General features: G+C 39.9%; 1 protein-coding gene across 4 annotated transcripts in view; it reads left to right on the forward strand.

The window, feature by feature from the left end:
* LOC133641629 (gamma-tubulin complex component 6-like) overlaps nucleotides 1–15,000 on the forward strand; it is an 80,509-nt gene that overhangs the window by 21,933 nt on the left and 43,576 nt on the right. For all 4 annotated transcript variants that reach the window (XM_062035497.1, XM_062035496.1, XM_062035498.1 and 1 more), the window contains exons 10-13: nucleotides 1,391–1,530; nucleotides 8,494–8,643; nucleotides 13,558–13,639; nucleotides 14,090–14,178. In XM_062035497.1, coding sequence (XP_061891481.1) covers nucleotides 1,391–1,530; nucleotides 8,494–8,643; nucleotides 13,558–13,639; nucleotides 14,090–14,178 — 461 coding nt within the window. The remainder of the gene's footprint in view (nucleotides 1–1,390; nucleotides 1,531–8,493; nucleotides 8,644–13,557; nucleotides 13,640–14,089; nucleotides 14,179–15,000) is intronic.

Genomic DNA, 15,000 nt, shown 5'->3' on the forward strand with positions numbered 1-15,000 from the left:
CTAAAAATACCAAAAAACAGTTCAAAAGTAAGCCAAAAAAGAGAAAGAGACACATTACCGGTACATCCTGCTGTGTACATTTCCTTTTGAACTAGCCGCTCCTCAAAAATACAAAATGCTGCAGAAGAAGGAAAAAAAACATCTCATTATTTGCTTTTATTTTCTTGTTGGATTTGTCCTTGCACCTGTGAAGGATCTCACCATATTATTGGACAATAATCAGCAGGTAGCAGAACCACAAGCAAATGTTCTGTTAGTAAACGCTGTTGTTCACAACAGTTTTATTTTAGCAGCTTTTCCCCCTCCCTCCTGCTCTATTCTTGCTCTTGTTAAATGTGAAAAAATCTTTCCTCACACTCTGTCATGAACAAAATATCTAAATTTGTAGCATAATAGCTTTTGGTTAAATTTCACAGAATGTAAAAAGCAATTTGAATGTGCTTATATTCTTGTGTAGTACAAGTGCTAAATTATTTTAAAGCTTGAATAACTTAAATTTCCCCTTGAAATTTGTTACTAAATAAGAAATATATTTCTATCATAGTTTGTCGTTGTTTTATCTATATCAGTGGTTCTCAAATTTTTTTTTACCAAGTACCACCTCAGAAAACACTTGGCTCTACAAGTACGACCATAATGATCAACATTAAAACACAGCAGCGTGGTAGGCCTAAGTATTCATTAAAACAAATGAGAGGTTTTATTTAACAAGTATATTTATTTTTTTGGCCGCCGTAACATTACACACATTTTGAACAGTAACACGGTGTTTGAATATTTAATTAAGTGATTTTTGGCGTACCACTTGATGGAGCCTGCCTACCACAAGTTTGTACCACAGTTTGAGAATCATTGATCTATACTATAGCATTAACTAATATGTCCTAATATTTTGGACTGAGTATGTATAAAGGTCACATTTCCAGCTCATTGCTGTTCTTTTTTTCTCCAACAATCAATAAAATCAAGTAGCGGCGACTCACTGTTGCCTGTCCAAATTTAGTTTGTCACGCAGGGCTCCGTTCAAGGTCACGCTATGCAGTTGCTTTGTCAGGCTAAGAGGTTAATTTGCTCATTGGCTGCACCTCATCAACTCCCTCGCTTGACCCCATGCACCCTCCACTCCGGCTTGTCTGGAGGGCGCCCAAATGTCATCGCGGGCGAGGGGAAGCAATCAGCAGGCCAAGTCGGGGCAGGCTGGCTGTAAAACGCTGCGGAAGCTGAGTGCTTAGAGCTTTGAGTTCAGGATGGACTGAGCAAAGCTATTTCCGACTAAAAGACAGGTCCTGCAAGTCATCACTAATAAATAGTTCTAATATGTTCTGTACTTTAATCTGAAGGATTCTGGGACAGTTATTTCATTTCCGTCAGTAATATGAATATTTTGCAGACAAGCACTTTTGGGTCCACGGCTACACGTTGATTTCCAAAGACGTGGAGGAGTGCGTGCCCGTCTTCCTGAGACACATCGCTAACGACGTGTACGTCTGCGGGAAGACCATCAACCTCCTCAAGATCTGCTGCCCTCAGGTTAGTTAGCCTGGTTTTACTCGTAAACTATTTTGAACAAAGTCGCTACAGCGAAACCTCGCAAGATCCAACCCATATCTATCCCGAAAAACTGGTCAACTTCCATTTTATTTGAATTTTGAATCACATGTTCCCGAAGAAAGTATAAATAATCAGTTCCATAGCCATATCTTATAGGGATGCTATTGTACTCTGTATAATACCGGACGGTTCGGTCTGCCCTGCACGTAACAATCCACCCTTATGGACAGCAGTCCTCATGATTGCGAAAAATCAGGTTCCCCACGTAATGTCCAATCACCGTTGTGCCTCTTCTCTCTCTCACATAGCTGTAAGAAAAATGATAAAGAATAATGGCCAGACTTCAGTGAAAAACTGTGTCCCACTGACTGCAGGAGCTCAGGCATAAATTGTCAATGTGACTGAATTATTTTTCCAGACTGGGAGAACAAACTAAGTTAATTGGAAGAAAAATCTAAATTTCATATCTACATATTTTTAAATCACACTTTTTGTTTTTGTGTTTGCTCTAATCCAACTCCTTAGATATAACAAGTACTAAAAACTCTGCAGACACTTTTTGCTAAAACATTTTTTTGACTTTGTGGTACAACGGCAAGAGCAAAATAACATCCATGAAGTGTGGACCAGCCTGAAACAGAAGCCTGGCAACCAAAAGTGGGCCAAAAAACTGAATTATTTATTCAACTGGTTTGACTCTGGCCCCACTGCAACTTTCACACATGTCCCAGCTGTTTACACCTCAGCATTGTCCACACATCCCTAACAAACCCCTCTCAGTCAGCCCCCCACAACGCACTAGCTCAGTTCACCGCACCCAGCCATCACCCACCCAACACTCCATCAGTCTGGATCAAGTGAGGAGGGAATCGTGAAGAAACAAGGTCAGGAAGACTACAGGCCCAAATGGCATCAGTTTCAGGCTACTCAGGGAATGTGCAGACCAGTTAACTGTTGTGGTGTCTTATATTTTAACCTGAGCCTCAGCCTAGAAACAGTCCCTACACTCTGGAAGACCTCCTGTGTGGTTCCAATCCCTAAAACACCTCATCCTAAGGAGCCGAACCTCTTCAGACCTGTGGCCCTGACCTCCCACCTCATGAAGACCATGGAGTGGATAATCCTCAGCCACCTTCGCACACAGACAGTGTCACCAATGGACCCCTTGCAGTTTGCTTACTGTCCAGGTATCGGGGTGGATGATGCCATCATCTACCTGCTGCATTGGGCCCTCACCTACCTGGAGACCGCAGGAAGTGCGGTGAGAGTCAAGTTCTTTGACTCCTCCAGTGCTTTCAACACCATCCGGCCGGTACTGCTGCGAATGAAACTGGAAGAGGCGGGAGTGGACCATCACCTGGCTGCGTGGATCATTATAACTACCTCATGGACAGTATGTGAGGCTGCGTGACTGTTCTTCAGATGTGGTTGTTTGTAGCACAGGGCTCCCCAAGGGACGGTGGTCTCACCTTACCTGTTCACGCTCTATACCTCAGACGTCAGACATGACTCCAATCGCTGTCATCTGCAGAAGTTCTTGGACGACTCCGCAGTGGTGGGATGTGTGTCTTAGGGGAGCGAGCAGGAATACCGAGAAGCCACTCCAGGCTTCGTTGACTGGTGTGCATGTAATCACCTGCACTTGAACACAAGTAAAACAAAAGAGCTTGTGATTGACTTCCGGCGGTCACTTCTACCACCCATGGTGAACATCCAGAGATCAGATATTGGAATAATGGACTCATTTAAATACCTGGGTGTTCACCTCAACAATAAACTGGATTGTACTCACAATTTAAACGCTGTGTACAAGAAGGGTCAAAGTCTCCTACATCTCTTGAGGTCCTTCGGGGTGTGCGGGTCATTGCTGCGCAACTTTTACGACACTGTGGTGGCGTCTGCGGTGTTCTATGCTGTCGTTTGCTGGGGTGGGGGCAGCACGGTCAGAAACAGTAACAGACTTAATAAACTGAATAAGAGAGCTGACTCTGTCCTAGGCTGCCCACTAGAGTGTTGAGGTGGTAGCTGTCAGAACAATGCTGACCAAGTTGACATCCATAATGTCCAATCCCTCTCACCCCATGCACAGCACTGTGGAGGCCCTGAGTAGCTCCTTCAGCATTAGACTGTTATATCCACAGTGCAAGAAGTGCAGTGCAGGTCTTTTCTACCCACAGCCAGAAGACTTTACATCACACTTAAGTGATTACTGGGATGTTTGTTTTGTGGCAATATGTAGTATTTATTAATATTTTTTGTTTTTAATTACGCTTTACTTATTTTACTGCATGTGAAAACCTGCACGGCAACAACGTAATTTTCCCATTGTGGGATAAATAATGGTCTATCATATCCTAAAAAAAGTCTCACTTGTTGTTCCTGAAGTGATCATGAAACTTGTTGTTTGTGTTGGTACACATTATTTTATACTACCTCAAATTCAAACTGCATTTTAATGTATATTCCTGAATTATAAGCCACAATATTATACAATACAATTTAGGTCGCCGCTTGTCTTAAGCCAAATCATTGGTGATAACTTGTCAAGGAATAAAAGGACATTTACCATTTGAAAATTTTTAGTAACTGTTAACTTCAAATACAAGTTTTATGTATTCAGTACACACAATACTTTTTCTGCAGAATGCAGTTTTTGATGACAAGCAAAACAATGAAAGAACTTTGAGAAGGAAAAAAGTTCCCTTAACCCCCATAAAACACACTGAAACAGAACCAAAAACCGTGGCCCAAAAACCAAGGTACGGGACCTGTACCATTGCACTCCTAGTGTCTTATTGTTCTCAATCGCTATGCAAGCGTAAAAATAAGTTAGCCCTTGTCAACTGAAAAAACTTCACTTAAATGAGAAATGATTGCGCTTGGGAGGTGAGTCTCTTCACAATAGTTTACTCTGCACGTAGCATTCGATGTTTCCTTTATTATTGTATTATTATCACTCTTATTATTATTATGACTATTTTTACTAAAGTCTGTAAAATTGTACTGAGCGGCCAGGACAGAAACGAGTGTGTACCGCTGTTGCCCAATAATTCAATTTCCAGACCAACTTTTAAAACACACATCATACTTATTTGTTGTTGAAATATTTTGGGGGCGGCGGTTGAGAGGAATATTTTCCAAGGGTGTTTGACTTTAGTTTTCCATAGTCTTCTAACCTTAGACAAGTCATAATTTCATCACTTTGTTTCAGTTCAAACTAAGTCTTTTGCAGTATTTTTCGCAGCTCATTTTGCTGTCATCCATTTATATACAGTGCATCCAGAAAGCATTCACAACGCTTCTTTTTTCTAATTTTGTCACGCTACAGCCTTTTTTAAAATTGGAATACATTCATTTTTATCCTCAAATTTGTACACACAATAAATATCCCTTAATGACAATGTGGGAAAAATGTTTTAAGCAGATTCATCAAAAATCAAAAACTATGAAATCACATGTACTTTAGTATTCACAGCCTTTGCCATGACGCTCAAAAGTGAGATCAGGTGCATTCTATTTCAACTGATCATCCTTGAGATGTTCTACAGCATAATTGGAGTCCACCTGTGCTAAATTCAGTTGATTGGACATGATTAGAAAGGCAGACACCCGTCTGTATATAAGGTCCCACACTTGACTGTGCATGGCAGAGCACCAACCAAGCGTGAAGTTGAAGGAGTTATCTGCAAATTTGGGAAAGGGTACAGAAAAATATCTGCTCCCTTGAAGGTCTCAATGAGCACAGTGGCCTCAATCGTCAGTAAATGGAATACGTTTGCAACCATCAGGGCTTTTCCTAGAGCTAGCCGGCCGGCTAAACTGAGCGATTGGGGGAGAAGGGCCCTATTCAGAGAGGTGACCAAGAACCCGATGCAATGTAAGGGTCCACAAAGTGGAGATCAACATGACCAAACGAGGTTCAAGCAAGAAGCTCATTAAGCCTGTGCCAGAGGTTATTCGGTTTCTAAAAAAGTAAAAAATACATTGTTTTGTACACCAAAATAACGTCTTCAGCCCTTTATTTACTGAATTGAATTTTGTTTGTGACTTTATTTGGACACGCGCTGTGACATTGTGTGGAATGCAATTTTGTGTACATGCATGCTTTTATTTTGACATGCACAGTGGCATCAAAGAGCCAGGATGGTATGGTACAGATCTGACATCAAAGAGCCAGGTAGCCAATTCTGAAATCAGTTATTTTTTCACAGCTTCAGTTTTAAACTTATTGTAAACTTTTATTTGTGCCCTAGAAAGCATTGTCTGAGTTTTTCCCTTGAGTACTTTATGTTATATTGTGCTGAATTAATGTACATTGTGACATTTGTAGACCTTTTCCATCACAATTTCTTCAAGTTTTGTGCCTTGGAGCTTCTGAATAATTTCATGTTGTGTTCCCTTGTAAACAAGGATGTCTAATACTATGCAGTAATTTATTGATCTATATGTGTATGTTTTCTTTAGTTTCACTCTGGTTCGTACTGGATTTGACAGTATTAAAATTAGTAGCACTCTTAATGCACTTGGAATTTGGATGCTACTTCCTTACTCCATATTCATTGTTGGAGTTTGGCTTGCTGTTCAGTTACGCACGCACGCACACGGGTAACAGTACAGGAGAAACTGCCCAAAGATAGGTGTCCCAAGCTAGTGGCATTGTATTCAAAATGATTTGAGGCTGTAATTGCTGCCAAAGGTGCATCAACAAAGTTTTGAGCAAAGGCTGTGATTGATTAGTTTTACATTATTTTTAAATACATTTGCAAAGAACTATCAAAACTTTTTTACAATGTTATTATAGGGTATTTTGTGTAGAATTATAAAAGTATAAAAATGAATTCATTACGTTTTAGAATAAGGCTGTAACAACACAATGTGTAAAAAGCAAAGCGCTGTGAAAACTTTCCGGATGCACTGTATACTTAAAAAAAAATATGGGGGTACAACAAATCAATATTGAGTTGAGTTTGAGTTTATTTCGAACATGCAAGCATACAACATGATACATCACAATTTCCAGTTTCTCTTTTCAACATGTTCGAAAAGGATTAGGAAGAAGCAGAGCTTATTTAATCCTACCCCTTTTCTTTACATAACAGTTGCAAAACTTTTTGTTCACTTCCTGTTCACAATTTTTTCACAATAAACTCCATAAGTAATCACAATAAAAATAAATAAATAAATAATAGTAAGAATTTAATAATAACAATTGGTGAAGTAAGTCATATTTCATATGATGAGATAAGTAAGATTATGAATGAATGGATGGATGAAATAAATTGAGAATGTTTGTCATGGTTCTTCTTCTTTGTACTTTGTAAACACTTTAAGTTTGAAGAGTTTCTTGAAGTGTATCATATTAGTACATTGTTTGATTGCTTTGCTTAATCCATTCCATAATTTAATTCCACATACTGATATACTGAAGGTCTTAATTGTTGTACGTGCAAACAAATGTTTTAAATTACGTTTTTCTCTAAGATTATATTTCTCCTCTTTTTTTGAGAAGAATTGTTGTATATTCTTGGGTAGCAGGTTATAGTTTGCTTTGTGCATAATTTTAGCTGTTTGCAAATTCACTATGTCATGGAATTTCAGTATTTTTGATTCAATAAATAAAGGGTTTGTATGTTCTCTATATCCAACATTATGTATTATTCTAACTGATCTTTTTTGTAACACTGTTAATGAATGAAGTGTACTTTTGTAATTATTTCCCCATATTTCTACACAGTAGCTCAGATATGGTAACACTAGTGAGCAGTAGAGAATATGAAGGGATTTTTGCTTTATTCATTATTGACGTGTTTCTTGCAACTTTATGTTGTATATTTTTTACGTGAGATTTCCAGTTCAATTTATCATCAATCATTATACCTAGAAATTTGGTTTCATTTACTCTTTCAATTTCTATTCCGTCTATTTGTATTTGTGTTTGACTTTCTCTTCTACTGTTACCAAATAGCATTATTTTAGTTTTACTAAGATTCAACGATAGTCTGTTTTTGTCAAACCATCTTTTTAATTTGTTAATTTCTTCTGTTATTATTTGTATTATCTCCTGTGTGTTCTCTCCAGAACAAAACGCTCTTGTATCATCCGCAAATAATACTAACTTTAAATCTTTTGTAACTTTACAAATGTCATTTATATAGAGATTGAATAATTTAGGTCCTAGTATTGATCCCTGAGGTACACCACAGGATATATTTAGCGTTGTAGACGTGTGTTCGCCTAGCTTCACGTATTGTTTCCTGTTCGTTAGATAACTTCTTATCCAGTTTAAGACTAACCCTCTGATGCCATATCGTTCTAGTTTTTTGATTAAAATATTGTGATTAATTGTGTCAAATGCTTTAGTTAGATCCATAGAATCCGCTGCCGCACATTTTTTACTATCTATTGCATTGGTAATTTCTTCTGTTGAGACAGGAAAGAGCCGCTTAATGTCTAATCCTGTCAAATCTTATCAATACGCTATGCTATTATGATCTATCATTTGGAGATGCTGAGACTTTACCCAGATCGATTTCAGCTCTTGGTATTCAGGGTTCTGCTTGTTAAAAGAGAATGAATTGTTGTTCTGCTTTATGATACTAATGTTTAGTGGTGATTGATATTGTCAGGTCATTTTAAATGAATTTTGTGCCGATGAGACTGGTCCATGAGTAGGTTGAACAATTAAAGAATGACTTCAAGATGTCTGTGTCATTGACGAGATATGACAGCCAGTTGTATTAAAAAGAAATTACACGGTGAAGCCTTGTCTGAATGCACTTACAAATGTGCCGCCCACATCGCTGTCCTTCTGTCATTTCCTGCCTGATAAAAAAAAAAATTGCCAAAATAAGACATTTTCTTTTAGCATGATCAGGATTAGAGTAAATTATATTGTTAGAAGCAAAGAACAGTTGCTCGGTAATGTCTTATGTGTCACTGCAGCACTACATCTGCTTGTCAGAGCTGCCCGTGCCTCGCATCGCCGTCACCTTCTCCCTGCAGGAGGTAGAGCAAATTGAGAGGGACTGCGCCGTGTACCGAGGGCGCATGGAGAGGATCGCCAAGCACAGCGCCATCAGCAGGGAGGTGCAGGTAATGAGACCTACACACACACACACACACACACACACATATATATATATATATATATATATATATATATATATATATAAAACCCAAAACCAGGGAAGTTGGCACGTTGTGTAAATAAAAACAGAATGCAATGATGTGCAAATCTTTTTCAACCTATATTCATAAAGAATACACTGCGAAGACAAGATATTAACATTGGAACTGGAAAAAAAAAGCTGGCACAATTGGCAAAAAACACTGAGAAAGTTGAGGAATGCTCATCAAACACTTATTTTGAACATCCCACAGATGAACAGGCTAATTGGGAACAGGTGGGTGCCATGATTGGGTATAAAAGCAGCTTCCAAGAAATACTCAGTCATTCACAAACAAGGATGGGGCGAGGGTCACCACTTTGTGAACAAATGTCTGAGCAAATTGTCCAACAGTTTAAGAACAACATTTGTCAACCAGCTATTGCAAATAATTTAGGAATTTCACCATCTATGGTCCGTAATATCATCAAAAGGTTCAGAGAATATGGAGAAATCACTGCACGTAAGCGGCAAAGCTGAAAACCAACATTGAATGCCCGTGACATTCGATCACTCAGGCGGTGCTGCATCAAAAACCGACATCAGTATGTAAAGGATATCACCACATGGTGATATCCTTTACACACTTCAGAAAACCACTGTCAGTAACTACATTTTGTCGCTACATCTGTAAGTAGAAGTTAAAACTACTATTCAAAGCCAAAGCCATTTGTCAACAACACTCAGAAACACCGCCATGTTCGCTGGGCCTGAGCTCATCTAAGATGGACTGTTGCAAAGTAGAAAAGTGTTCTGTGGTCTGACGAGTCCACATTTCAAATTATTTTTGGAAACCCATAGGGACGGCGTTGCGAAGTTGGTAGAGTGGCTGTGCCAGCAATCGGAGTGTTGCTGGTTACTGGGGTTCAATTCCCACCTTCTACCTTCATAGTCACGTCTGTTGTGTCCTTGGGCAAGACACTTCACCCTTTGCCTCTGATGGCTGCTGGTTAGAGCCTTGCATGGCAGCTCCCGCCATCAGTGTGTGAATGTGTGTGTGAATGGGTAAATGTGGAAATACTGTCAAAGCGCTTTGAGTACCTTGAAGGTAGGAAAGCGCTATACAAGTATAACCCATTTATCATTTATCATTTAAACTGTGGACGTCGTGTCCTCCGGACCAAAAAAGAAAAGAACCATCCGATCTGTTATAGGCGCAAAGTTGAAAAGCCGGCATCTGTGATGGTAGGGGGGTGTATTAGTGCCCAAGGCATGGGTAACTTACACATCTGTGAAGGCACCATTAATGCAGAAAGGTACATACAGATTTTGGTGCAACATATGTTGCCATCCAAGCAAGGTCTTTTTCGTGGACGCCGCTGCTTATTTCAGCAAGACAATGCCAAGCCACATTCTGCACGTGTTACAACTACGAGGCTTCGTAGTAAAAGACTAGACTGGCCTGCCTGTAGTCCAGACCTGTTTCCCATTGAAAATGTGTGGCGCATTATGAAGCGTCAAATACCACAACAGAGACCCCGGACAGTTGAACAACTTAAGCTGTACATCAAGCAAGAATGGGAGAGAATTCCATCTGAAAAGCTTCAAAAAATGGTCTCCTCGGTTCCCAAACATTTACTGAGTGTTGTTAAAAGGAACTGCCATGTAACACAGTAAGGGTCACTATAGAGACAACCATTGAACATGATCAACTGTCAACCTAGTGTAAAAATATGTTTACCGCACTTCAACAATAAACTAGCCATTAAACACTTTCTTAACTTTAAGGAAAACTTTGATGAATTGAATCTACATTTAAAACACTTCCTTTTGGTCTAAATCAGTGATTCTCAAACTGGGGTACACATCAATACTGAATACAGCAAAATATGTTCCAGACCAAAAATCACTCCATATTCTCTACTGCTCGCCAGTGTTACCATATCTGAGTTATTGTGCAGAAATATGGGGAAATAAGTATAAAAGTACACATATTTACTTAGCCTGCTACAAAAAAGAAAGATTACAAATACATTGGAGGCAGCCACCTCAGTTGACATACATCACACAAAAGTCATAATTTCTCCATGATTGGGCTATAGCTAAAGAAAATGTTGACAAATTGAGGGCAATAAGTTATTTTTTTGGTCATTCTGTTCATTTTTTTTACGTTACTTGCGCCATCGGGTGCGTGTTATAGAGCCTGCTGGTCACTCAACACCGCATGAATGTAGCAGCAGACAGAGTGCATCAAATACGGCTGCAAAATTATACTTTCACAAAATAAAAGCATGTTTTATTGTAGGTTTATGAGCTGCACTATGTTTAGAACTATATTTAAAGTCAAGTTAAAGTCCCAACGATTGTCACACACATACTGGGTGTTGTGAAATTTGTATTCTGCATTCGACCCATCCCCATGTTCACCCCCTGGGAGGTGAGGGGAGCGCTGATCAGCAGCGTGCGCCGCGCTCGGGAATCATTTGGTGATTTAACCCCCAATTCCAACCCTTGATGCTGAGTGCCAAGCTGTGAGGCTCCCATTTTTTGTAGTCTTTGGTATGACTCGGTCGGGGTTTGAACTCACAACTGTCATGATCCGTGGTCGGATCATGTTTTGTTTAGTTATATTCTGTTAGTTTTGGACTTCCTTAGTTGTTTTGTGCACTTCGGGGGTTTGTTTTGGTCACTATGGGTACGAATTGGTTTCACCTGCCTCTGATTAGTGTTCGGCACGTTCACCTGCTGTTGAGCACTAATCAGAGAGCTATTTATTCACGTTGCTCGCCGCACTCGATCTGGCTTCCTTGTTTGCGGTATGCAACAGTCACGTTGATGTATTCCTGTTCTAGACTCCTGTGCTAAGTTGTTGCCTTAGCTTCCCGTGCGTTCGGCACGCTTTTCTTTTGTTTGTTTCTGTCTTTTTGGTATGTGTTATGTTTTGCAAAGATTAAATCCTATCCTACCTTCACGTTTTCGTCCGGAGCGTCCGTGCTGCATTTGGAGGAACGATCCCGCATAAAGATGCGACCCCCACGTGACAACAACCTCCCAGTCTCAGGGCGGGCACTCTAACCACAAGGCCACTGAGCTGGTGGTTTTGACGTATTATTTTTGGTTGATTTCATCAAGTAACTATAACGTAGATGGCTCCTCTAGTTTACTTGGTCATATTCTCTCTATTTGTGGGCTGAATCACCAGTATAGTGTTTTATTTTCCAATATTTAAACACACTGTTACTGTTCAAACTTAGACTTAGAGACTTAGATTTCCTTTTATTGTCATTCAAATTTGAACCGTGTGTCATGGAACTTGAGGGTTCCAGGTTCGATCCCCGCTCCCGCTATCCTAGTCACTGCCGTTGTGTCCTTGAGCAAGACACTTTACCCACCTGCTCCCAGTGCCACCCACAGTGGTTTAAATGTAACTTAGATATTGGGTTTCACTATGTGCTTTGAGACACCAGAGAAAAAGCGCTATATAATAAATGATAAATGGGTTATACTTGTATAGCGCTTTTCTACCTTCAAGGTACTCAAAGCGCTTTGACAGTATTTCCACATTCACCCATTCACATACACATTCACACGCTGATGACGGGAGCTGCCATGCAAGGCGCTAACCAGCAGCCATCAGGAGCAAGGGTGAAATGTCTTGCCCAAGGACACAACGGACGTGACTAGGATGGTAGAAGGCGGGGATTGAACCCCAGTAACCAGCAACCCTCCGATTGCTGGCCCGGCCACTCTACCAACTTCGCCACGCCGCCCCATATAAATATAATTCAAACTTCACTTCACTTCACATGTTACAATGGCCAAAAGTATTACATTTACTTGTTAAATAAAACTTCTGCTTTGTTTTTATGAATACTTAGGCCTACTACGCTACTGTATTTAAATGTTGGTCATTAGGGTGGTACTTGGAGAACCAAGTTTTTTCTGAGGTGGTACTTGGAGAAAAAAGTTTGCGAACCACTGGTCTAGATATGTATTGGATATACTTTGGTGTAAATTTTTTATGTCATTTATGTCACTGCGTGTCGCACATCTCATGTGGTGATTAGATGAAAATAATCATCAATCTTTCCTTCTCTTCTGTTTCCTAAAACTCCACAAACAAAGCCCCTCCCCCTCTGGCTTCCATAATGTCCAAAAAGGCACGTCCACCTCGCTGTGACGTAGCCAGACTGCAAAACCCCGAGGGCAGAGGCATCCATAACTGCTTGCAAGTTCAGGCCCAAATGCATGAAATGTATGATTTGATGCTGTGTCATTGTTTGACTCACATCCAACACTCTTAACATTCTCAAAGTCAGAAAAGACGAATGTCATCAAATGTTCCCTTTAATAATGAATGAGGCGGGTGCAATAAAAGTCTGCAAATGTCCCTCTGTCACACAAGTGGTCTAGATATGTATTGGATATACTTTGGTGTACATTTTTTATGTCATTTATGTCACTGCGTGTCGCACATCTCATGTGGTGATTAGATGAAAATAATCATCAATCTTTCCTTCTCTTGTGTTTCCTAAAACTCCACAAACAAAGAAATATAATAGAAGTTAACATCTATTATAAAGTAAAACATCACTCTTTCCTAATAACAAGTAATGCCTTGTAGAGCAGTAAGCCAGTCAGCTAACGTTAGCAGTAAACACCCGCATGAGGACAATTAAAAACCCCATCTTCAAATGTCTTTGTTTCTGGAAAAATCTGGTCAGTTTTTGATTCGTACGACATTTGCGGTGTTTGAATTTTGACGCTCCTTTCATTTTATGTGTCATCTTATATTTGTGTCTCTCTAAAGTTGTTGAGACAAGTGTTTTGTTGACTTTGACATACAGGCATGGAGGCTGCAGGCGCATACATCTTCGTTAACTATGATTGCTGTTTATAGGCCCAGCGAGCAGAGGAGGCGCGCCAGGAGCTGATCAATCAGGTCAGAGCGTCGGCAGCCAAAACACTGGAGAACATTTGTGGTTAGTATCACACACACACACACACACACACAATGCATGTCTAACTTGATGTGTGTTTTGATATACAGATTCATCTTACCCTACTCAGAGTGTACTTTTTTCCAAATAGCCCGGCTTTGCGTTGGAACCGACGTTAGCTTGTTGACTTGTGGCTGTGAGGGCAGCACCGGTGCACCAGGCTTAATTACACAGAGAGAATCTTTTGAACATGGCCAAGTGTGAAGTCTAATCACCCCTCGCGCACTTTGTAACAAACTTCTCGCATCATTTAAGGACCCGAGAAGACGCCAGGCAAAGTTGGCTGGCCCCTTTCTCTTCCCTGGCGTCGCCGTATCAGTGTTTGTTTGAGGCAGCTGTTGATGTTGTTTGATGTTTGTTTGCCATAGCTTTGATGCACTTTTTAGCGCAGAGGCCTAAGAAGCTCACTACGCTCTCCCTTGCCTCCTGCAGGGCGCCAGGTGTCACAGCGTCTGGTGGAGGAGGCCAAGAAAAGGGAGTGTTTCGAAAAGCTCAAGCAGCACCTGGAGCAGGAGAAAGAGGTAAAAACTTTGACTTGATGCCTCATGTTCGTTTAGGGGATGTAACATGGAAAAAGTTCAGTGTGAGTTGCAATTTTTTGTTGATATTTAGTTTGTCAAGAGTTTAAAGATGAGAGTAATGTAGGGAAATGAATAGTGTCTCCCTCTCTTTACCTTTACCTCCTTCCCTACCGCCATACAGTTGGGCCTGAGATTAGTCAACCACCATTTCAAACTTTATATTTATTTGAAATGTACAATGTAATTGGCCAATTAAAAAACTACATTTTGCTATATTAGTTAAGTTGAGCTATTTAAATAGTTTTTGTTTTGTTTGGTTCATTGCAAAAATGATTTCACTGGAGTTACTGCTTACAACAGGAGTTTCTGGTGCAACTGTCATTTCAGAGACCATAACTGTAAAAATGAGAAGTTAGAAGCTTTCCATAGCAATGGAATATATAACAAAGTCACCCTCTTAAAATAATCGCCAAACTCATTTTTCATCTTTTTCAGGTAAACTTCACAAAGTGTAACATATGACATTTATTGATCATTTCACTCTAAAATGATGTAACAAAGCATGGCTATTGACATTGTATGTGTGTGAAATCTGTGATTTAGGAGAAATAATTGACTTAGGCCATTTTTTCGACATGCCTTTGTGCCTTTAGCAAGCTATGGTAACACTTTATTTTGAAGGTATACATAAGAGTCACACAAGCCTGTCATAAACCTGGTCCAGAGCATTAATATCACTTCAAAGTGTCATTAATGTTCATGACACATCCCATGTCATGTTATGACACGCTCATGTCACTCTTACACCTTAAAAATAAAGTG

Source organism: Entelurus aequoreus, linkage group LG24 (assembly GCF_033978785.1).
Source record: "Entelurus aequoreus isolate RoL-2023_Sb linkage group LG24, RoL_Eaeq_v1.1, whole genome shotgun sequence".
NCBI lineage: Eukaryota > Metazoa > Chordata > Actinopteri > Syngnathiformes > Syngnathidae > Entelurus > Entelurus aequoreus.